The sequence below is a fragment of the Brienomyrus brachyistius genome, chromosome 23, assembly GCF_023856365.1.
Source record: "Brienomyrus brachyistius isolate T26 chromosome 23, BBRACH_0.4, whole genome shotgun sequence".
Lineage (NCBI taxonomy): Eukaryota > Metazoa > Chordata > Actinopteri > Osteoglossiformes > Mormyridae > Brienomyrus > Brienomyrus brachyistius.
In genome coordinates this window covers 6,843,846-6,869,080 of record NC_064555.1, presented here as the reverse complement: position 1 = coordinate 6,869,080, position 25,235 = coordinate 6,843,846, and the positions used below count along the sequence as shown (strand labels likewise).

Sequence of the window (25,235 nt, the reverse complement as noted above, 5' to 3'; positions counted from 1 at the left end):
AATGAGTTTGACACGACCATTACGAAAGTGCAGGAATACCATACGTACTGAAGCCTGTGAAAATGCAAGAATTTAAAAGATAATCACACATGCACTACAGTTAAAAAGAAAGAAAACAACTGTCACCTATATCTTTGGAGCAGTTACTTTAGTAAGTTACTCTGCATTGTGAAGGAAAAATATACTGCTGCATTTTTTACCAAAACCTCGCGATAAATTATCGTAGGTCAATTACACTTGGTTTTCAAGAAAATGGAGTGTGAAAATTACAGTAATTACAAAATCATACACTAGAATCGAGGCAAAATGCCAATTTTCTCAGTTTCAGTGTCAGCATAGTTATGCTGCTTTTCCTTTGTAGGGCAGTACTGTTTATAACTCCTGATCAATGAGATTTGATTTGAAACACATTTCTGTATCTATGTGAATCAGAAACACATTGTATTAGAAACTGATTTTCACATATTATCTCGATCGGCATGAGACTCGTCGTACTCTCAGGTGCCAAAATCTGCAGACAGTGGATATGGTGTCTGAAAATGTCCGGAGTTTGTATCTGATAGCAAAGCCGAGTGAGAAAGGTCACTTTAACGGACCTAAGGCTCCTGTCTTTCCTGTTTTCCTGCCCACACCGTTCCCACACTCGAGAAGGCCAATCGCCGCTTTACCGCCTGTGTTCTTTGGCAGATGAGATGGAAATGACGAGCCAGCGGAGGCCGAGTGGCTCGAAGGGAACCCGAGTGCACCTATCAGCATGGTGATAAGGGACAGATAGGGTGTGGCTGTCCAGCAGGCTGCTCCTAGGAATCCACCAGTAGCCCATAGCCATGTCAGGACAGGAAGTGCCCCGTCCTCCACACAAAGCACATTCAATCTCTTTATCAGCTGCTGGACATCCAAGAAAACAACCCAGGCTACTGGCTCCGATATCTCCTAGCTGCAAGAAGGTCAGCTTCTTGTGTGAAAACCTACAAGAGCAGTACAAGCGATGCTGGGCAGCGTCACAGGCTAACCTACCCCAGATCTGTGAATGAAATGCAGGAAGTCTTCAGAGGTCGCCGTTATAATTTAAAATCCATCCTGTTCAGACTAATCAGGCAGGACCACTTTCAGATGCAGCCCGTAAAAAGCCCCCAACCTTCCACCAGGATGCACCTAAGTATGTGACATCAATAATGCTTCTATGAACGAACATGCAGAACAAACGTTTGTCTCAGTGTTTCAGACCAGCACTGATTTTTATCACAGTCTGCGGTTATTTACTTCTAACTGATACTATTACATATATGTTTAGGTTAGAGATTAGGGAGAGATACACATCCCGGCGATTTGAGAAGCACAAAGACACTCATGTATAAGCAAAGATTGCGTGAGAGGAAATGCGTGGCCGCATGATTCTCTCTTCTGGGACTTTTACACCGTACGCTGTCATCAAGCACTAATCCTTTAAAGAGTCAAAAATCAAGCAATAACAAGCAAACGGATCATGGTGTCTCAACAGCTTGCATATCTATGAGAAAAATAAGACACTTCCCAGGTCAGACGGCTTCTTGTTTCCTAGAACTTCGACCCTTCAAGTCTCTAAGTTTTGGCATAGATGGTTCACGAGCGATCTGTGGTCACCAATATAGTTCTGTGGCAGGCCTGATCTGCTGTGTGAGAGTAGATCAGGCCTGATCTGCTGTGTGAGCGTAGATCAGGCCTGATCTGCTGTGTGAGCGTAGATCAGGCCTGATCTGCTGTGTGAGCGCAGATCAGGACTGATCTGCTGTGTGAGCGTAGATCAGGCCTGATCTGCTGTGTGAGCGTAGATCAGGCCTGCCACACTTGCCGGTAAAAATAAAGCCTTGCTTTGCGGACGGTTTGTAAGGTGAGATGGACCTAACTGTCAAGAAAGTGGCCAGGATCCTCAGTGAATCTGAGTAAGGCACTTGCGTTGGTGGAAATATAGCATCTTTGCATTAAATACGAGCATTAAAGTACGAGTTCATGTTTACAGTAGGGTGACCGTTAGACTCTTCTGAAAACAGCCAGGGTGAAGACACGGTTATATACTGCTGCTAGAAGGCTGCAGATGAACCGAGGAGCAGCTAAGCGAACGTTCTGCAAACACTATAAAAATAGATGGAGGCAGAAGCGAGGTATGCAGCAGCCGTCAACGTGATACCCATGTGGAAGTCCTCCTGCTCTGGCCTGTAGGAGAAGCAGGGGAACAAAGTGTGATTTGTTTGGAGTGTAGGGTTGAGCAAACGGTGCAGCTCCTGCTAGATTTACCGCCCCCCACCATCTGCACAGCTGCAGTCTATTCCTTGAGCCAGTCGCAGGCCAAGTTGACTCCCACTGCGCCAAGGAGTGAAACAATAGAATGGGGGGGGGGGGGGGGAGGTGAATTAGCACGGAGCCACGCTGGCAAGGGAAGGCCTTGGCTCTCATGGAGGAATTCCCCCTGACCCCAACTCCCACAGTCAGGCGCTGGTTCATCGCTGCAAAGCCTGGATTTCACCCCGAAGAAGCACTGAAGAACCCATCCTTTGTCTCGGTGATTCCAAGCACAGACTCTCCCCGTTTCGGCCCAGTCCAGATACCCAGCTAGCTTGGCCTGGGGTGGGCCCAGTCGGCCAGTCTCTGGACTAATACAGATCTCCGGGGTTTTAACCCCGAATTTTCCCTACATTTTCCTGGCGGATCAAAACCAAGCCTCAGTCCTCTGACCGCATAACAATCAATCACCTAATATACAAACACTAAAGAAACTTCTGCTGCAAGTTCAATAACTACTCAAGTAATTTCACAAATATCTCGTCGTGCCAAGACAAAGAAAATATGTGACATTAAACATGTCTTACATCTAAGGAGCAACAAGAATGGACAACCTATTGATATTGCTACAGGAAAGTCTTAGGCCATAGTGAATTTATCGGTCATCTGCTGCGAGGGAACATTTGTGTCATGGGAGAAGAAAAAGCCATAAAATTAGGTTTTTTTGGATCGGTACACGGGCTTCAGCTTGACCCAGATAGATATTAATGGGTTTCTTTTAAATAACAGTGTTTTATGAATCCTGGCAGTAGAATTTATGTTTCTCATTTGTTCACTTCTGCATCTGCAACACAAGCCACTGGCACGAATGCCGGGGTTTCCGGTTCCCTCATCTCTATCATCTTCATAGCTAATGACTCACCTTAGTGTCTGTGTTTCTTCCTCGTGTGTCGACCTACAATATATTTACATCAGACTTAAAACCCCCACGTCCCTGCAGGACTGGGGCTACAGTGAGAACCTAATCGGTCAGGCTTCATCTTTTATATTCACACGAAATATTGCTAGTGGTCCACCGATTGTGTCAGAGACCCAAGAAGATTGTAATCTTACTGCTGCGGAACAGCGAGAAAGTCAACTTCATTCCGCATTTGGTTGTGGAACTTCTATAGCAGGGTTCCCCAGTTCCTACCCTGGAGGGCCAGAATGCAACACAGATTGCAGAGTTCCCTGCTCTAACACATTTTAATCAGCTAATTAGCAGGTTTAGTAGGTGTCCTTGGGCAGGGAAATCTGCAGACTGTGTTGCATTCTGGCTCTCCAGGGCCGGAAGTGGGGAACCCTGTTCTACACATCGGAAATTTAAGCAGACAAGTGCCTGAATTTTTGTGATGTTTCATAATACTGACTGTACTTCATATGTTAGACTGTATCAGACTACAACAAACCAAAGTGCTTTTGGAGCCCATCAGATTAAACATCAGGAATAATTACCCAATTCGGGAGCGACATATTGAGCAGAGGTCTTACACTGCAACTGCAGATGTTATATTTTCACGTCCACATTTGTTCGAAATGTTTACTGGCAGCGTCACATAAGAAAGCTTCCAAAAAACATTCTTCAGAAAAGAGGAGACGTTTGCTGTGTCTCACAGCGCCTAATGAATGCGTCACTGACATCTTGATAAGGGAATCTGAAAGCGAGAGTTTTGGAGACAGCGAGATAGAGGCAGACAATCATCGACCATTTTCCCTCCAAAACTGGCAGCGATTGTTCTTCTTGCTCATAAAGGGAAATAAAGGCTTTGGACGCTGAAAACTGGACCTGCTGTCCTTCGTGCTCCCACTATTAGATAGAAAAGTGACCAGGAGGACTTGTGTGTTTCACACAGAAGAATGGGCAGCTTTTCCACTCTTTTGCAGTAGTCAGCTATTGCAAATATGTACATCGAACGATTAGTCCCGGTTTAAATCAAACCGCTTCCGCAGAGCGGTTCTCAAACTGGCCCCAGCTGCTTTACACAACAGATTCAGCCCTTTTCCTACTGGCGTCTCACATCCCCTTCCTGGTGGATGCCACCCGTCTCCATCTGTGGCTCCACTAAGGGATAGTGAAGTGCACATCTCTCCTTATCTAGCTCCCATCCTCTCATCCAACACTTCTGAAACGGCCGCTCGCTATCTTAATGCTGCAGCCTAAAAGAATGTCTTTCTTACCAAATTTCAGATACCCACACAGACACAGACACACCATAATTTAATCGATCAGTCAGGACCATTGACTAAGCTAGACAAACTTCATTGTGTCACCTGCATACATTATGGTATATCTGTCTCACGAATTCGAAAGGCTACACATTTCTAAATTGATCCGGGTTCGACCAATGCTGAAAAGGAATGAAAAGCATAATATTCATTTGGCAGAAAGGTATTTGCACACGTTTCTAATAAATCTGTCTAACAGATATATTCAGCATGTATGTTACAAGGGCAGTTGAAAATGGTGACTTTTTAAGTGAAAAAGTGTTATTTATACAGGGGGCTCACATCTATCTGAATTATTTCCAAAGAATCGACCATTAGTCACTGAAATGACTTGGTCTGCCTGGTACACTTCATCTTCAGCTACAGACAATGGCGTTTTCTGGCTCTACTGGACACTAGTGGCAACATAAGATGTACTGGAACTTCAGGCAAACTGACACTTTTATTAGGCCAGGGACCCTCTTATTTACAGTTTACATGGCTTGGAATCACTGCTGGATAGTAAAATGGTGAAAGGTTATGAATCCTCATTAAATGTTAAGTCCTCGGGGCCCCATAATTACTCGTTCATGATCAGGAGGGTGTTTAATACAAAGAAAACCTCTACTTCAAAAAGTATTTCCCGCTGTTATTTTTATGGTACTGACTTCAGCAACACCAACGCATTGGTGTGTGTGTGTGTGTGTGGGGGGGGGGGGGGTGGTATTCACTGAAGCCTCACCTTGCATTTCAGTGCTCCCACATTTGCCATGAAACTGTCTTGGCTCATAGGTGGACCAGAGATGTGCTGACGATTTGGCCCCAGCCCCAAATCCCACACCCAAGCCCGGTAAATTACAGCACTATCCCAGCAGCCTACTTTGTTACGTAAAATACTGCATCCCGCCAACGTCAACAAAGAGGAGAGTGGGGGGCCCTGGTAATTGGAGTGAGATGGCGATTAGAGAAAATAAGGATGACGGAGAGATTGAAAACGTTCACTTCCACCAAGAATTTGGTTTTAGTCTTGATGTGTGGGGGGGGGGGGGGTGGTCAGTAATGGCTTTAGCAGAATCGTGCATTTATATGCGAATGCTAAGCATAGTTTACCAGCCAACAGCACAAGGTGGACTTATTTTTCCCAGTAAGGGCAGGGCGAGCAACTGACCAGGGGCAGAAATACACAGAACCGTTCCTAATCTGCCCCACCAAATATTGTCCCTGACATCTGTCGCCAAGGGACACGTTTCATGGTACTAACACATTTCATACGGCAACTATAATTGAAAATACGACCGTTGATCTTCATGTTTATGGACATCTCCTGATCTGCACCCTCAACACACAAAAACAGACTTGTTGCATTTCACACTGAACACATTACACAGACATTTAGGGGAACCGGCTTTGGTGTCATTAAATCTCTCACAATTCGATCTGCTGGGGGGGGGGGGGGGGGTGGGCGCAAGTCCATAAAAAAAACATTCGAGATAAACACTTAGTAAAGAATGAAGAATTTCACAAACAAACAACGCAGCCCTGCATCAAAACAACTGCATCGTCGCTGCCTGACAGCAATATTTAAAGCTTGTATTAGAAGTCACTCTATTTTCCCCTTAAAATAGAAACTTGACAAAGTAATGGGGAAATGAAGAAGCCAAAGGTGAGCCTACTAACATTTTAAACTCGGGGGGGCTATGTCTGACCCAGCCAGGAAGATCAGCGGCTGCACTAGTCTGATATCGCTGAAGGAGATGTTTGATTTCAGGTCTCCTAAGACCAGGACAAAGGGCAAGGCAGACAAAAAAGAACTATCAACGAATGACATAGACGCGTGGTTATGTACGGTTTTATCTGTGACTAACTTCTCGAAAAACCAAGTGAAAGGGCAAGAAACTGCAATTTTTGGGAGAAAAGTCTCACATTATTTTTTAAGTAACCGCACGGTGTTGACAGAATTGCTCGCTGGAGGCCGAAGGGAACATGGAACAGACATTTCTGTCATCATCATGACAAACATTCCAGATGACTGTATCAACCACTTGAGGCCTAGGGGTACTTGAAAGCCTGACCCTAATCCAGCCTGAAGTGGAACCACCTACAGGCAGAAACTGGAGATCTTTAACCTCACGGGATAGAGGGAATTGCAGGAAGTTTGCTAGTGAGACTGGGCACAAATTCAATGACTTTACTGATATCCTGAATGGATCACGTTAAATGAAGTCTGTTTAGACAGGGTGGTATTCTTGTCACTGACTTTGATTGAAGTCAAATCGTCCATCTGACTTCATGAGAAAAACTAAGTGCCCCCACTGATAATCACAGGGCTCAGCTGGCTGAGTGTCTAATTCAATAAACTCTTATCGCAATAACAGACCAGCGGCATCGATTACAGTCTTGTTTCACCTGGCAACCGTCCATTTCTCTGTCTGAAAAATGATTTAGTTGGACGTCTTATTTGTTACGGCGTTCCATTTCGTGAAATTACAAAATGATGCACACACTATCACGATTTATTTTTTTCTGTGATTCTGGCTGGAATTGCATGTAACTTAAGAGGGGAAGTGAAATATGTCGATTGCATAAATATTCAAAAACTCTAAGCTCAATATTTGGTGAAAGCACTTTTGGCAGCAACTAAAGCTACCACTCCCCCCCCCCCCCCCCACCCCGGTCTCTTTGGCACATCTGCGTAAGGAGAGATCTTCCTGCAGGTTCTCCCTAGGACTTGTGACAGCATTTCAATGGACCATTCAAGGACGTCCAAACCCCAGTGAAGCTCAGGCCTTTTGCTTTGGACCGCAGCCTTCCTTTGTGCACCACTACAGAAACCAGAAACCACCCTGATCACGTCATTCCCACAAACTGGCCGAGCAAATAAGTATATAGGAACCTTAGGAGACAATCCCACCTCTCACTATGTATGATTAAATGTGGATTAGGTGGCCACCTGGAGCAGTGGACCTGCAGAGACAGCGATAGGCTCGGAAGGGCTAAATGACGCAGTTCATACAGACTCAGCACGATGCGTAACCTATCAACAGCATCCCTACTGTCCAAGGTGCTCCCACGAAATACCGAACAGTGGGATTTCAGACCAGAAAAAAACTGACATTTTTAACTGCGGTTTGATAAAAATGGAGCATCACAGGAAGCAGGAAATTCATTTGAGAGCCACTGAATGCTATCATATTTTCCGCCCATTATCCATAAATCGCTTATCCAGCATAGGATCATGGTGAGACCGGGGGCCCATCCCAGGGAACACAGGGCTCACCTTCGTATGGGATATCAGCATTCTGGAGACAGCACTCAGGCTAGACTGCACGTGTAAGAGTTAACCAGGACAGACACGGGGAGAACACGCACGCACACGCACACAGGTTTGTAATTATATCTTTGTGGGGACTCTCCATTCATTTCTTTGGGAAAAACCCTAATCCCATCAATGACGACCTTAACCCCTACTCAGCCCTGACCTTAACCACAACTAACAAAACAAAAATACAGGTCTTGTTATATTTGATTGCACTCACAGATTTTTATAAACTTGAGTTCCCCCTTCTGGGGACAGAGAAAATGGTCCCCACAATGTCGATATCATACCTACTGCTACTCACTGTGCTGCTCGGTCATTCCAATTTTATTTCCATCTGAATATGATCAATTTAATACCGTCTTATCCGGGTGACACTCAGCAGGCGACTAAAAAGACTGAAGATAATACATTTTACTATGTTACGATAGTGTATATTTCCAAAGAAGACAGGAAATCTTTATAAAAGTATCGTAATTTAATCTTAAAACCAGTGCAGGTGCTATCACGCATGCCTCTATGGAGCAGCTACCTCCAGTGTCCCAGTGACCCTGCACTGGATCAGCAGTTATGGAATATGGATGGATTTCAGAGGGATGAAAACTGAAATCTAGATGTTGTCAGTATTTGCATACAGCATTCCAGAAGGGACTGGAATGTGTGCCCCCCCCGTAATGGACGAGCATCCCATCCAGGGTGTCCCTAACCTTCTGCCTTTCTGTATCACACCCCTCTAAGATTCTGAGAAGATGGAAGTGTCAATGGATAAAAGGAACGTATTTTACATGAATGACACAAGCACGCTTAGATTTCTATATTTCGTTTACGTGTATCAGCTCTTTAAAATGTGAAAATGTGTCACGTTCATGGACTTCTGCTGTAATCTCATGAGACACAGATATCTTAAATACTAACCCACCAAACCACGTTAAACGCAATTACCGGCACACATCTCACCAGAAGAAGTGTCTGTGTACCAGAAGACGAAATGGAACGACGCACAGGTGACAGGTGTTCCTGCATCCAGCGGTACTCTCCGTGCCCCCGCGTGACACAGAGTCTTGTGACTTTTACCCAATCTGCCCGCGGTTTAAATTTAGTTCAACAGTCACATGCGAAAAACACAGATTTATCATTTACCTCTATTAATAACTAAAAGCCCCAGCGAAATTTCACTTCCTTCGTGCCGTTTTTGTCTGTTAAATGAAGTTTCACAAGTGTTGCTCAACCCAGGGAAAAATGACGTAACAAAAACACCAACAACAAAAAAAAAAATTAAAAACAGGAGACGCACAATTTATGGGCAAGTGATTGGAAATTTTGTGCCTTCAGAATTGTGGAAATCTGCTAACTCTAGCAACGCGGTAAACAGCGTAAGCTTTGAAAGGATTTCACATGGTCCGCATTACACCAGGTTCATAACATATGAAATAACAAAATCACACTGTAATATAAGGAGGTGGAGTGAGGCCATTTTTATCAATGAGTTACTTTTCTGTTTTTTCCAAAGCACCGATCTGACTGTGAAATTTTGAGCTCTGCAAATGCAACTTAATGTCTGAAACAAAAATAGGAGCCAAAAGAGAGCAAAGGCAAATTGCTTGAGAGGCTGCTGTCAGCGACTCGCCCGCCACAATAAGCCGGTAAATAGAGCCCCCGTTTGCCTCAATGCAAAGAGCCCCCCACCCCGGCGATAGACTCATCACATCATCACTGGGCTTCTCAGGCGCATTCGGCAGGAGGCCAGCATTCGTAAAACTTTCCATGGCTTTCGCTTCTGCCAAAGGGCTGCTGGAGACATTTCAGAAGCCTGAATTAGAAGAACCAGGGTCCTTGACCAGGATAAGTGGCTAGGAGATGGATGGATGGATGGATGGATGGATGGATGGATGGATGGATGGATGGATGGATGGATGGATGGATGTGGAGTTTGACGAGAGAGTTGGCACTTTTCAAAACATGTGTCTATACTAATGTCTCCCGATCTGGTCCTTGGGGACATACAGCCGGTCCAAGTTTTTGCTCCCTCCCAGCTCCCGGAGCAAAAATGTGGACCAGCTGACGCTCCCTATGGCCTGGATTGGAAAACACTGGTCTAGACGGCTTTAAGTGACCACAAGCTCCCCAAATCGCCCAACTGCTTCGCTTGGACTAAGTTCACATTTACTGTATGTATAAACAGTAAAGTTCTCAGCATAGGTCAATGTAACGTAGATGACTAATTTTAAACAAATGTGTATAATGGACATAAGGAACACATATGAAAAGATACCTGTATAAACACAGCAGGAGCTAGAGTAGCAAGCAGAGGGCCTCATTACAAATGGATCTGCGGCAAGTGAACACGTCAAACAATGTGTTAAGCATTATCATGTGTTCAAAGACACAGTCTTGATAAAGAAATATTGCTGACAATCTAGAGAAAATGTAGTTTAGTTGGTCATTGCTTTAGTTACAGGTTGGGAGGTAATTATGTTGATTCCTCGTTTCTCGTGATAGGAACACAACAGTTTATTTAAACATCTATTCATCTGAGCACTGCTGGAATCACTATATAAATCATAAAAACAAGAAAAATACATTCACAGGCGATACCAGAAGGGCTTTGGGGGGGGGGGGGGTTCTGTATTTTAGTTTAGCATTTTTTTATCAGCAGTCCATTGAGATATATAAGTATGTGAGGGTGCAGGATAAAACCGTCTAAGAATATATGTCTGGATTATTAAAAATAATAGAAAGCCTGTCTTTTAAGCCCCTGGTCCTCAGTGTCAAAGCAGATCCATTAAGCACACAGCAGAGATTCTGAATCGCGGCACTGAAGCGGCTGACAGCCGCAGTGCCTGACGTCGTATAACTGCCTCTATATTGGGCGAGAAACACGCATCAGAAGGAATATAAATCTGCTCGTCGACATCCCCCCAAAGACATTTTAAAAACAGTAAGGCGTCACGGGCCGACCCAGTGTCAGCGGGGCCCGAGGTAAGAGCAGGAAGGGCGAAGCAACGTGGCGGAGCTCCGGAACGAGGGAGCAAATCTCTGCGGAGCCTTAGGAAAACACTCCTGCTTCAGCAGACCAGGAAGGTGCTTGGTGCTGCACACGCATGCGGCCTTTTAAAAGCGGTTTCCTTCTGGTGAAATATGGAGCCAATTGCTACCGTCTGGCTCAGGGGAGGCTCGTGTGTCCTGCTCACTCTGGCGGCCCGTGTGCAGCCGGCCGGGACTCTTAGCGGTGAGCGTTAAATCACAGAGCAGTGAGCTCATATAATTGCATTTCCGAAGATCCCTTCATTCAGTACAGGGACCTGGAACCACAAGGAAGGCTGCTCATGCAAGCACACATGCACACACACGCACACACACGCAATGCATGCACACACACATACACACGCACAAATGCACACACACGCACATACACTCAACACACACACACATGCACATACACGCACACACATGCGCACAGACGCACACACACGCACACACACATGCTATGCACATGCAAAGTCCACATATTCATATCTTTTTAGGGACTCTCCATGTATTGATATGGGAAAAACCCTAATCCCAACAACGGCAACCTGAACCCCGACCTTACCCATAAGTAACTAAGCAGAATACAAGACTTTTGCCATTTTTACTTTTTTTATTGCATTCACAGATTTTTATCAATTTTTATTTTTTTTAAATGTCCCTCCATGGTAAAAAGTTACAGGTTTTTATCACAATGTGGGGAAATCCTCTCCCCAAAATGTAATAATTGCATTCATGTGCGTGCACACACACACACACACACACACACACACAAACACACACACAGACACACATGGACACACACGGACACACATGCACATGCATAGATACACATGCACATGCATGCATGTGCAAACACTCTTATGAACACACAAAAGCACAGAAATGTACACATATGCATACTTGCGTAAACACACACATGCACACACAATCACATGCACATACTTGCATACACATACACACATGCACTCACACCCACACACAAATGAACACACGCACACACACATACACACACACACCCACCCACACAGAAGTGCACACGCGCACACTGCCCTCCGTTTTCCTCAGAAGTGCCTTTAAAGTTTGTGTGACCCTCACAATTCTCAGAATAACCACAGAGCTGCGTATTCACTTGCTGTCCCCTGCTTGCATTCCAGACAGTTCTTCATGCATCCATTATTTGTACAATGAATACAACTGTCTAGTGGATCAAAGATGTCTGCTCTGTTTAAACATCTGTTAGGTGAGATGATTGTATTATACCTTAATATATAACAATGTCTTTCTTTCAGGCTGGGGAACACCCTGGATGGGATGCCAGTCCATCGCAGGACTATAGCCTGACTGCGTGTCTCAAGACTGTGGAAGGACAACCAAGCGAACGGGACACAGCATGCGAAGCCCACATGCACACAGAGCAGGCATGGGGTTTGGATCCACAACCTTGAACATATGAGGCAACAGTGCTATATATGAATGGTATACATTTAATATATGCACATACAAATTATAGGTGTCTTATGTAAGCATATAAACGATTCTGATGTCCTGGAATGAGGGCTGGAATAGGGTATGGCGGTCAGAATGGCGCTGAATTCTCTCTGGCTGAAACCCAGGGCCACCTTTGACCCGGAAATCTGATTTTCAGCTCCACAGCAAGCCAAAAAATTCAGAATGGCCCGTCTCTCGAATGCTGTCGGTTAATCTCCCATCTTGAAAAGCAAAAGGCAGCCTAGAAGCCTATTAGCCCTTTATCTGTTTCGTATGAGTGGACTGCACTTCCTGTGCGCCATTGTATTTCATGCTCTTCACAGAGCTTACGACGGCCAGCAGTACCTTAGGGAGGAATTGGGACACTGAGACCTCGCTTGTTATTTCTGCTGAATAATCAAGCAGTTTGGATTTGTGATTTAAAGATGGATGGAAGGCAGAAAGCAGATCATAAATAATACGTATTATAAAGACTATGCTTAACCGTTTTGGAATAATGTCACTTTCTCTATTCAGTGGTGCCAAATTAGGTGAGAATAAGGATTGGGACACTTGGCGGGCAGGTGTTTCATATGAGCGGACATCAGTCACGCACTGAAAGCAGTCACAAACGTGAACGCGGGTCTAACCTTGGCTCCTGCCTTTCGAGTCAGACATAAACCAGCCGGAGGGCCAGAAATATGGCTGTGAAAGGAAAGCGGGTAATTTGGACCCAGAAAGAAGGAATTCAGTCAGAACTTTTGCACAGAAAGTGTGCATAGTCAAATCCACAGCCGGGAACCCCTTGGACAAGAGCGAAAGCAGCGGAATGCGTGTGCAATCAGTAACAGCCAGGTCTGCCAGGAAAAACAACCGCAGCTGATGCCAGAAAAATAAAAGATGAAGAAAAACAGTATAACATGTGCCACTGAAATCAGGCCGGAGAGTGCGGGTGTTAGGGCATCGCCACCTACTGTTTGACGGGGGGATTACTAGCGCTGTGCCGCACACTGCAAACTGTGGATAAGTACAAAAGAGCGGAGAGAGAGATGATGAAACTATGTTACCCTGAAACAAACCAGAGCAGACTCTTCACTGGCTGAAAGGGGCCTGAAGTCTGAAATCACTCAATACTAATGACAACGGAAAAATAACCTGGGAACAACGCAAGAGAGCAGAGGCTGGCGATTTCAGTGGGCGCAGCTCTTATGAGCAAGAAGCATCTGAAAAAAGATCATACTACTTTACTTTATTTGGTCTTAATACTTTATCTACATAGTAATATTCGCAGAAATGAAGATTAACAATCTGCACTGCACGTCAGATTCACCTTTTCACTGCAAGTTCATATACTTCCAATCCTACACTGCTGGACTGTGCCCAGTTTTGAAGAAAACGCCATCAGTTACTTACCTGCTATGCAGACGGATGGACAGTGAAAAAACTCCAAAGCCCTTTTGCCCAGTCTTAGCGCAGTCACTGCGCTCCCCCTTTGCAGAGCAGTATAATACGAAGACCATACTTGTTTCTTTTTTCAAGAAATGAATCCCTCCATTTCTGTTTCAAACGCCTAAAGCCCTATATCTTTAACATGTTTTGACTTCTGTTTGCACGGATCTGGATGGAGAAACATCCATGTACGACTCTTTAAGTATGAAGTTACTAGGTCAGGCTTAGGGTTTCGGACACACCCCAGAGCAATTAGCCAGTGGCGCAAAGGATCTATGTTTGGAAACGTGAGTGGGTTCAGACGGCGGATGTTCTCTGTCACTCACCATCATCTAAGTACATCTGGTCGAGATCTTGGGGCTCCTGCTTGACGCTGACGGGCAGGGCGGGGGGGGCGATCGGCCCCCTGCATCAGGGCAGAGGAGCCGTTTCCAGCTGGGGGGGTGACAGGGTCGTCTGCGCTAGGTGGCCGGGACGGGCTGTAGGCCACACCGAACGGAACCTCTGGCGCCGTGCTAGGGGTGGGGGGGGTGGGAGGTGGGGGAGGAGGCGGGGCTGTTGTCCGGGTAAATGGCGGAGCGCCGATTACCGTAAGAGCGGCCGCTTGCGGACCCAGAGAGCTGGGAAGTGGCCTGGGGCTGCAGCAAGACTAGGGGGCAATGGGTCCCCGGACTGGCACCAGTGGACACACCTGGGGCAGAAGGCTGGAGCCCTGGTGGTTGGGGCGGCCCGGCGGGGAGGCATTTGGGGTAAGGGGCTGCGGACAGGTCATGCAGCCTGGGGCTGGAGCTGGGGGACGTGGGCACGGTCACGTGGCGCTGGGCGCAGGGCATGTACCCGCCCAGCCCGGACCGGGGCTCCCCCGCTACCGCCGAAGGGGCCACTGGGGGGCTATAGAAGGCCTTCGGAGTCACCGGAAGTCTGAGCTCCCCCTGACTGCACAGCGTGGGCTCATAGTCATCATTCGGCTCCGTTTTTATTACTGGTACTAAAAAAGAAGAAGAAGAAGAAGAAGAAGAAGAAGAAGGAGGAGAAGAAAAGTGAACAAACACACGTCCTGATTTCATGTGACTGACTAAGTGGGTGTGTGGCTAGGATACCCTCAGCCAAATAAACAGCCTCTGAATGAGAGTCTGTGTCGGAGGCTGGGCTCACCCACCCTGCGGAAAACGCCAGAAAAAAAAGAAAAACGGATGAGTCATCAGCGCAAGAGGATCACAGCTGCTTCTAATACTGAAAAAGCCTATTATCCTTGGATTATTCCCCAGCTTTAATATTCTATTAAAGAGAATTATAAAATATTCTTATGCGGGAGATCTCGACCTAAGGGTTCCACTTTTTGAAACAAATTACTGCTCGCTAGGATAAAATGTTGCATGCTGGCTACCAGTGAGTGATAGCGGTAGTAGCTCATGGAGGGGGGGGGGGGGAGGTCAGACAGGATTGATGTCCCACAAATTTTATTCCCAACTAAGATGCAAGTAAGTTGGGAGAACTGTGCAGGAAAAGGGACTTTATAAGACTGAATAGGGGCTGAATGGAACTGAAGAAGCCTGTATGGCCAGTAACCCAGTGCAGTTAAGTGCCAGAAATAGGTGATATCAGTTTACTTAAAGTATAGCCTCTGCAGTACAGAAATAAATATAAGAATTTTGTGACCTGCCTTGGTCAAGGTCTTGACTGAAAAGTTTAATGAACAACTGTATGCATTTGAGTCGGCAGTGTAGAAAAGATACGTCTCTCTCACTCAGCTGACACTTACTGCTAGTGGCTATAAGTAGGTCCCACAAAAACGTCGAATAAAAAAAACAAACGTTAAAGAATAGGCAAGTTCACAGTAATGCTTCTTACTAGGCTTATGATACCAAAACAGGGTCAGTCCTCAAAGCCTGGTATCATTCGCAAGGATCCACCTAAAAATCAGAGTAATGGGCCTTTATCCTGAGTTTGGTCGCAAGCCAAGTCTGGATACGCTACACTGACAGACCTGGGTGGGCACAGCAGCACACAGGGCTACATAAATTAGCCCAGCGGAGGCTCCAGTCGAACTCAAGACCACCCAGACCCTCCCTACTCTCCTGCTCCCCAGTTTTTGTCAACACAGATTGCCTGGCCATTGATCAAAACTCCAGCCTTGGCCAGCTTCCAAATCAATAAAAGGCCATATAATCCACGGCTTTGTTCCCTGGTAATGCTATGGGCGGGGCTACAGGGACGAGTGAGCCAATCACATTGAGGTCTTAGCCCTTAAATTTATGGAGTCCGGATCTTTCCAAATTGAAATCACGTGACTTTAAAATGCTTATCGTGATTTTTATGTGTGTGGAGTTTGCATGTTGTCGTCGTGGGGTTTCCTCCAGGTATTTGGGTTCCCCCCCACAGTCTAAAAACATGCTGAGGATAATTGGGGTTAACAAAATAGCCTGTGTGACTGAGCTGTGCAATGGCACCCCATCCTGGGTGGTTCTCTGCCTTGTGCCCGTAGATTCTGGGAAAAGTTCTGTGACCCTGAATAGGACAAGTAATTACAGAAAATGTATGGATAGACGACACAGCCCATGTCTGACATGATATTTATGAATGGGCAACTTACAAACGTTTCAGATCTCTACAGCCGTGCAGCATGTGATTACACTGACACATTACTACTAATCTAGAAGCCGAACTCTTGGCTGCGCTTCAGCTTCCTACCATGCTCGCTCCGCAGCTCCTGCTTTCGGGCTTAATTTGCGGTACCGCTGTGTGAATTCACTGCGCGTCCATTAACGGAGAGCATTTTCTTTGATAGCCGCTGTTCTTCACCTCCTCCCTGACCTTTAAAACGTTCTGCTGTGGCTGTTTTCTTACCGCTGCCAAGGGCATCCCAGAACGCCTCTGGCCAACACAGCCCAGACAGAGGGGTTAGTGTTCTGTGCGACTGTGCGTTCCATTTACAGTGGGTGTGTCAAGTTACTGACTCACCCAGGGCCGCCCTGCATTCAAACAGTGCCTGGTTTGCCTCCCTCTGCTACAACCCAAATTTAATCTGAATCAACGTCCAGGCAATTGGGCTAAATGAAAAAGTGTAACGGAAAATAGAAAGGATATCCGTGATGCCCCCAGATCGTAAAACCATTTATTTACGAAACAGATCCTCCCTTGCAACTGGTACTGACTCTAGCTGGACAGCTATGAATTAAAACATTATAGCTATGAAACAGTATAGTTATGTCAATTATGCACAATAACTATCTATATAAGGAACTAGCTACTTGGTTGGTACTCTAGCTATGCTGTTGATAGCTTAATGCGTTTCTCATTCGACGGCCTTAAACTGCAGCCATAGTCGCTAAAGCGTCAGGATCAATGAGACAATGTGAAGAATTTGCTCCTCCCGCTAGTTGCCTCATTAGAGTGCACTGATCAGTCCGTGAAGTTCTTGAACAACAGTGTTCAGTCACTTGACGCATCCAGCGTTGAGATGCCGACCGCAGTGAGGCAAGTCCCAGCAACCGGAGCATTAAAATAGCACGTGTTCATCTATTTTAGTGTTCAGATAGAGGAAGTGTGTCTATCGGCGCGTGAAGCACCCTCGAACGACGACAGAGATGACTAAGTCAGAGAGTGCCATCGCTCCCGTAGGACCTGCTGGCGTGTTTTGGGGCCGCTAATAGCACTGAAAGCTGCACTGGGTGGGCCTGGAACAAGGGGGGAAGACGGATGTTATGATAGAGGAAGGACTTCTGTAAATGCCCCGGGTGGCGAGTGCCAGGTGTGCATCTCTTTTGGGGGTTTACAGGTTCACGCAAGGTTCTTGCCAGCTTACAGCTTTACTGACTCAACTTCAACCGAGAAGCTTTCATTTCTCGCTTCAACATCTGATATGTAGTTGGACAGAAGTGTGACAAGTATCTTTTGAATTGGATCAAAAGGCTCTTTTAGTCAATGCTGCCTAATGACTGTTCCCTTTTTGATCACCGCAAAAGCAGTCTGGGACGTACGCTGCCCCATTGTAAAGGGGCTCAGCTGGGAGGAATGTCAGCTAATCGGTCTGAGTGAGGTAAGAGCCCACGTGGCTCCCCAGGCTCCAGTGCTGAGGGAACTTCCTGGCTATAAGTGCTACAGGAACCACTGCCTGCCAGACCAACTAGCCCAGAGCAACCCCCTTCCCCCACCTTTATGCACGCAGCCACATGGTCTTCGGAGACAGCACAAGTTTCTAAGAAGCTGTGTGAAGCCCTCACAAACCAGAAAAGAAGTCCAAAAACACCTCACCTCACAACCCAAATTCCTTTTATAAATTTGCTAACATGTTCCCAGCAATGAGGCAACAGTGAAATTAACTAAAAATAGAGGGCAGCTAATGCTACAGCGGGGAGCTAATGTTACAGAGGGGAGCTAATACTACTGAGGGGAGCTAATTCTACAGAAGGGAATTAATGCTACAGAGGGAACTAATGCTACAGCGGGGAGCTAATGTTACAGAGGGGAGCTAATGCTACTGAGGGGAGCTAATTCTACAGAGGGGAGCTAATTCTACAGAGGGGAATTAATGCTACAGAGGGAACTAATGCTACAGCGGGGAGCTAATGTTACAGAGGGGAATTAATGCTACAGAGGGGAACTAATGCTACAGAGGGGAACTAATGCTACAGAGGGGAACTAATGCTACAGCGGGGAGCTAATGCTACAGTGGGGAGCTAATGTTACAGAGGGGAGTTAATGCTACTGAGGCAAGCTAATGCTACAGAGGGGAACTAATGCTACTGAGGGGAGCTAATGCTACAGAGGGGAACTAATGCTACTGAGGGGAGCTAATGCTACAGAGGGGAGCTAATGCTACAGAGGGGAACTAATGCTACTGAGGGGAGCTAATGCTACAGAGGGGAACTAATGCTACTGAGGGGAGCTAATGCTACAGAGGGAAGCTAATGCTACAGACACGTATCACTGTGGGAAGAACAGTAGTAAGCTAATACACAGAGAACACTGTAAATATTTTACCCTGAGTGAGTGATGTATCAGAACAATGAGCTAATAAATTAATCAGATCTGCTATATAATAATCATAATAGTAATAATTTAGGCTAAGAATATCCAACTTACTGACAACTCACACTAATGAATGGACTGCCATAGAACCTATTACATAAAACATTTGGGCTAAATACAGTGGTTCGTAATAACAAACGCAACTTTGTGATGCTTGTAAAAACGTTGCAAGCCAGTGGTTCGTTGGCTTAAGATACAATACTGTACCGTATGTAGGTACTTTTATTATTACAGTATTAATATTATTAATAATAATTATTATTATTAAATTAATAATACAGAAAAAGGGAGCAATTATTGTTAGTTAAGTCACTTGCATAACATGGTGACTGAGAGACAAGCACTGCAATGGACCCTGGACCGCCAGTGTTGTTCCGGGCCTCTCTGTCGTTTCATCTAAAACCTAAGTTCCTCCGGCCCTTTGTGTAGCAAACACTCCTTCTCACTCCTACCCTGCAGCCAAGGCAGCACGAGAACCTGACGAGTAACACATCCTCCGTTTGGGGTTCCCGACAGACGGTGGGCTTTCTCTGTTTCTGTTCCCTTCACCTTCATGAGGGATGCCATCTGCAAAGGCCGAGGCCTTCCCAGAATCGGCGCGGCTGGTGCCTGCGCCGCCAGGCACCCTTAGATGTGTCTTTTGCGGTTGTGTTTTTTTTCTAATTTCAAATAAACGAAGAGAACGCCGCGTCACAATTTTATTCACCCGGCAGTTACTGGAAACAGGCTGGAAAAGCCAAGTGCAGATCAAGAATAAAAACTTTTGTTTTCCCTTTATTTCGTTGTTCTAACAGAAAATGCAAATAATCCCCCAATAGCTGATTTATGGTTAAATGAATGATCTGAAAATCAGCTTTGGAAACAGAATCCTCCGCTTCCAGCACCAAAACTCTCCAATTCATCAGTGAAAAAAAAAACGATGAAATTGCAAAATTCGTGACCAACTGCCAAACCAAAGGGAAGGCAATATCTTTTTTTAATTGGTAAACATCAAGTTAAGTATCCATTCAAAAAACATATGGTTTCTAATGGTGCATATAAAACTGGAAGATACAATGGATATCACTGGCACATACATTTTATTTACTATGTTCAGCAGATTTTGCAATCATAAAAAAACCATATTATTTAATAAAACTAATAAAACTATGATCGAGCAGTCGACGTGACAGTAACACGGCAGTCTACATGCCGAGAGCAGTCGGCAGACCATTTGCAAGCGCCGACCGCAAATCAAACACAGATCCCTGAGACACTGACGGATATGTACTAAAACCGAAAACCAATGAGGACAGCAACATAAGCAGCTGCCGCAAACCTCCACTCGCTTTCCCCGTGGATTGACAGCACAAAACGGGTAACAGAGACGGCGACAGCGGCAGCTGGTGCGTTATACAGCTCAAAAATAATGTCGGAAGAGACGGTCAGTAGTTTTGATGAGACCCCGTCTGATTTTCTGCGTATATGTTAATGCCATTTTCTGTTACATATTCATTAGTAAGGAGGCTTAAAAGCTGTAATTAACATGTCTCCACCTTCCTCGCCATGTCTTTTAAAATCCATTCTTTGCATTTACTCTTTGGCCGCATAGGAAAGTACGACAAACAAACTGGCACGCGAAATTGCTCGGATCTGTAGTGCGTAGCTAAATTGACGCTAAAGCGAATCAGTCCCAGGATGCAAACACGGACAAGGCATATCACTTTAAGCATCCTGCCAGTGCGGCTGTTGGCTGTTACGGGGCCCTGCGAGATCACCAGATCACCTGACTGCTAACCCCACATCAGTGCCCCCGCGAGCAGCTGCTGATAACTTCCCTACTGGGGAAAACCTGAATGCAAATTTTGTTCCGTTCTACAACACACCGTACACACACTTGAGCCTTAGCGACTCTGAAGGGGACGATCGTGACAATGCGGTTGACGCGATACGGTCGACAGCATGTGAAGCGTGTTGTAATAATAATAATCGATACTTTATTGATCCCCTTGGGGAAATTATCTTTACGCCTCCCTCAAGTTGCTCTTTGTAGAGTAAGATGTCTGCGAAGGGCAGCTACCTGTTGAGGCGCCCAGGGAGCTGGGGGTTAAGGGCCTCGCTCAAGGATCCACAGACATGCTGAGGTTGGGTTTGAACTGGCAACCTTACACAGGCTTAGCCCACTAAGCCACACATGGCAGAACACATGCTACTGCCTACTAGCATAGAACCCTTATAGAAAAACATAGGTCACCACATGTCTCAGATCTAGGTCGCCAATATAGACCAATGTGACAATTCATCTTACCTTAGATTGAACTGCTTACATGAGACTGATAAATATGCTTAAAGAATTTAAAGAAATAACTCTATCTTCTGTATATCGGGGGTGAGCAGTCTTATCCAGAAAGGGCCATTGCTTGTGTGGATATTTGCTGGAAATCTTTAATTAGATTGCTAATTAGAGGACTGATTGGCTGAAGAATCCTCACACCTGGGTTTGAACAGCTGACCTAAAGGTTACCCCTAAAACCTGCATCCACACTGGCCCTTTGGGGATAAGATCGCCCAGCCCCTTTCTATATTGACCTCCATATGTAATTGTTGTGATATTTAGATGAAACGTTGCCCTAATGAATACATTACCATTGGTGGGCAGGTATGTAAATCGCTGGAACTGACTCCTCTTCCGTTTGCCATTGCAGACGTAGAAGTTCACCTGCACAGGACTGGATATCCTCTGATTTCGGTATGGCGGGAGTTCAACCAGCATCACATTCTGCAACGAGATGAAAGGATGCCATTCTGAATACACACAGGAAACGCAGAGCGGCATGTACTATAGCTTTAAATTAACCCTTCCTTTCTTTGGCCACTCAGCTGGCTGTGTGAGATGTACACAGTGTGCACCCTGGCCGGTGCCTTTTTGATCGGCTCTCGGCCACCGTAAGGACGTATCTGTCAAAGGGTTAGGCAACGAACAGTGCCACATGTGTGCTCAGTCCTTAGCCCACCACAAACTCTTCTAGAGGCTTCTTATTTTCACAGGCTAACCCTAACCTACTCTTAGCCTAACCTTAACCCTAACCCTTTCACAGCCTCACCATAACCTTAACACTCTAGTCAAGGCATCTGCAGTGAGCAAAGACGTTCTCTGTACGTGCGCTGTGCACTTCCCGATTCATAAAAAGGAAAAAAAAGAGGAAAAGAAAAAATAAACGAATAAAGTGAGTAAGTAATGAGGAGCAGGGAGCCGCAGCTTCGCGACAAGCCTAAAAGCGCTGATTGTTCTGCCTCACAGATGGCTGTGGGCCGCACGCAACAATAAAGTGTCTCTCTGCTTCATAGAAGGCCTGAGAATCTCCTCTTCATGAAAGATGAGTAGGAGGATCATTCCCAAAATAAAAACAGCCCTCGGAAAGTGAGCCGTAAGACTCTCCTTTCTTATAAGAATAATACCCAGTTTAGGTGAAAATTAATGAGGTGGCAGCAGCTTGAATTACCGTCAGTTCTACCAGACTGTGGAGAAAATGGATTACATTAAAATGCTACACACAATATGAAATGGCACATTAAAGGGCAGACTGCACAGGGGATCGTCTGCTGAAGGCTCTCCGGGTGGAGGTGGAGGTGGAGGAGTCACGTGTCACAGAGGGGTGGGTTTTCAGGGAATCTGCCTGGCGCCATATAGGGTGGTGAGTGACCCAGCAGACTGCCATGACAGGAGGGGACCGGGCGCCCAAAAATGCCCCCAGGCCTTCGAAGAAAAAACATACGATCCCAGGACCCCCAGACACGGACACTCACCAGCACTGCCTCTGCTCCTGAGAGCTACCTCACCCCCCCCATATAGCACCACATGATGGAGCTACTCGATTTTGAGGGACTCCTCTGAGTGCGTGCATGAAAGCTTAGGAAGGCAGTTTCTCATTTAATTACGCACAAATAAAAACTACAGCAAAATCCCATTATAGTGGACTCACTTATATAGGAGTATCGTCTATAACGGACGAGGTCCGCTGGTCCCGGCCGTGCGCCTTTAAGAACATGCAGAAAAAGCATCGGATATAGCGGACTGACATATCGCGGAATTTCGTTTATAACGGACAAACAGTTTGGTCCCCAGGGCCGCTTTTAGCTGTAGTTTTGTTCGGCTATAACGGACATGCAGGCTCCGCCTACAAGGCGCGTGGCGTGCCGGTGATATCCAGCACAGATGCGTAGCCGGGATTATTAATAATCACGCTTTATAAATAGGCATGACATAACAGCAGGCAACACTGATTGGTCTGTATGGCTGTCCATCACCAGGCACGCTGTGCGTCGGCAGACGACGCTCGCAGCTGGAGGGATGCAGTAAGCAATGAGGTCGAGGTGACTACTGTACCAAACATGTATAACCACTTATAGGCCATATATACTTCCAACAGTCAGGTAAAGTTGGATTACTGCATGTACAATGTAATAATCTACACCACAAGTGTGTCTGCTGGGGTGTGGCATGAGTGAACAGTGTCCTGTAGTTCTGTTCTGGGCAGACAGCAGTATAACAGGCTGTTGTCCCAGATCCCTTAAAGTCCGTTATAAGGGGATTGTACTGTAATTCGCACCTCTATAAACCTCAACAACCGCATTTGACAGTCACAAATAATATATCTAGGCATTTGAAAAGCTCATGAGAGTTTTACTTACACAAAAATGCTCTAAGGGCAGAACAAAAAATGATTGGTTTAGAGATATAACCGAGAATCAGACTGTAGAGGAGGTGCATCCAAGCAGCTACAGGAGGCAACATTAAGACGTCTGATTGGTTGGTCCTGCATCATCTATTGGCTTGGACCCATCTCCTCTACAATATGATTGGTTATCTTTCTGAACCAATCATATTTCGTTCTGCCTTCAGAACATTTTTGTGTAAGTAAAACTCCCATGAGCTTCTGAAAAGCAAACTAAGTATTAATCAACGCCCGGAATGTATTTCTACTGGTAAATAAAAGTTGGATTAACGTGAATATACATAACTGAGAGGATTTATTATCAATTTTCATTTGACTGACCGATTTGATGGAATCCTTCTCAACTTTGGCCTCAGTTTCCCATATGTGGTGACCATCTAAAAACAAAACAAAACACAGAGATGAGACAAGTGAAAAGGACGGGCGAACTTCTCAAAGCATCTTAAATTTACGGTTTCATAAAATACACAAAAAGAGCCAATCTTTTATAGAAAACCTCTACAGAGGCACTGAATCTCTCAGAGAGAAGCTGAGAGAGAGAGAGAGAGAGAGAAGCGAATTATAAGCAGAAGGTACTCAATGAGCTGCTTTCTTACATCATCGTCTAAAAATGAAAGAGAAAATGAGATTACGTCACTGTGCTGTCACAGGTCCCTCAGCCTGGGGGGGGGCAGGACTGCTCTGAGCTCATTTCCTGCCACGTTCTTGACTTCGTCTGACTTGCTGGCGTGGGGGGGGCGGACCCCCAAACATATGGATCTGACTAAAGGTCTGGGCAACATCTCGCGGCCAAAGGAAGATCGCTACCTCTGTCACGCAATCAGCTGTTCATAAAGTGCCCGTGTTTAACTCTCACGAATGCTGCCAAAATCCCAAAGTGATAAACAGCCAGGACGTCATTAAGTGACATTCTGCATTTTAAACTTCATGCAGCCTTTATTACGCCCATGAAAGGACCGTTAAACTATTTATTTGATTCCATGAACATTCTCCCTTAACTTGTCGAGAGAAACAAAGCGATCGGGGAAGAGTGGATATTACCTAACAGAGTCACTCACTGGAACAGTCAGACATCACAACATAATTAATAGATTTTATAAGCAACTTTTTAGCTTTGCATACATGCACAAAGCTACACAGACATACTGTAATTTAGACCTTATGGTCAGACGGTCCCCGGTTTAAATCCGGCAGAGTGATTTCACGGTTAGTAAAATATTGAAGGCGAGGGGATGACCAGGATGTGCAGACTGAAAAGTGCCCCCCCCCCCCGGCTGACAGTGACGGCTGGTGCCTGTTGTTCTCTGGCCGTGAAATGGCACTGTTCCATCTGTAGCACCTAGAGGGGGGATCTGGCTGTCCCCCCCCCCCCCTGAAAATACACACACCTCTTGAGTTCTATACGGCATTTATGCATCTGGCAGTTTAATCAATGCACACTACTAACTAACAGCGGCAGAAATGAGAAGGTAGTGATTTCAGGGGCCCTGTCAGGCAGGGAAATTGCTTTTTGGGACTGAACTCATAAAGCAGAGTTTCCTCTTCCTTCCAGATGAGCTACACCGAGGCCACATATGGGAGATACTTTCTCGTGTCCGAGTGAGCCGGAGAGCCGATAACCACAAATTGTTCCATTGGCTCTCGGCAACATCTGCCGAACGCTCCGGATTCTGAAATCACCGGCACCCCCGCCTCCCGCACTCCCACTAGCCACCCCCCCGCCG

At 45.8% G+C, this 25,235-nt stretch overlaps 1 protein-coding gene across 1 annotated transcript in view; it reads right to left on the bottom strand.

The window, feature by feature from the left end:
- Positions 1–25,235, bottom strand: part of nfatc1 (nuclear factor of activated T cells 1) — a 53,590-nt gene that overhangs the window by 3,400 nt on the left and 24,955 nt on the right. Inside the window, exons 7-8 of the mRNA XM_048993838.1 lie at positions 23,833–23,888; positions 21,422–21,554 (exon numbers count right to left, since the gene is read on the bottom strand). Of these exons, the coding sequence (XP_048849795.1) occupies positions 21,422–21,554; positions 23,833–23,888 (189 nt within the window). The remainder of the gene's footprint in view (positions 1–21,421; positions 21,555–23,832; positions 23,889–25,235) is intronic.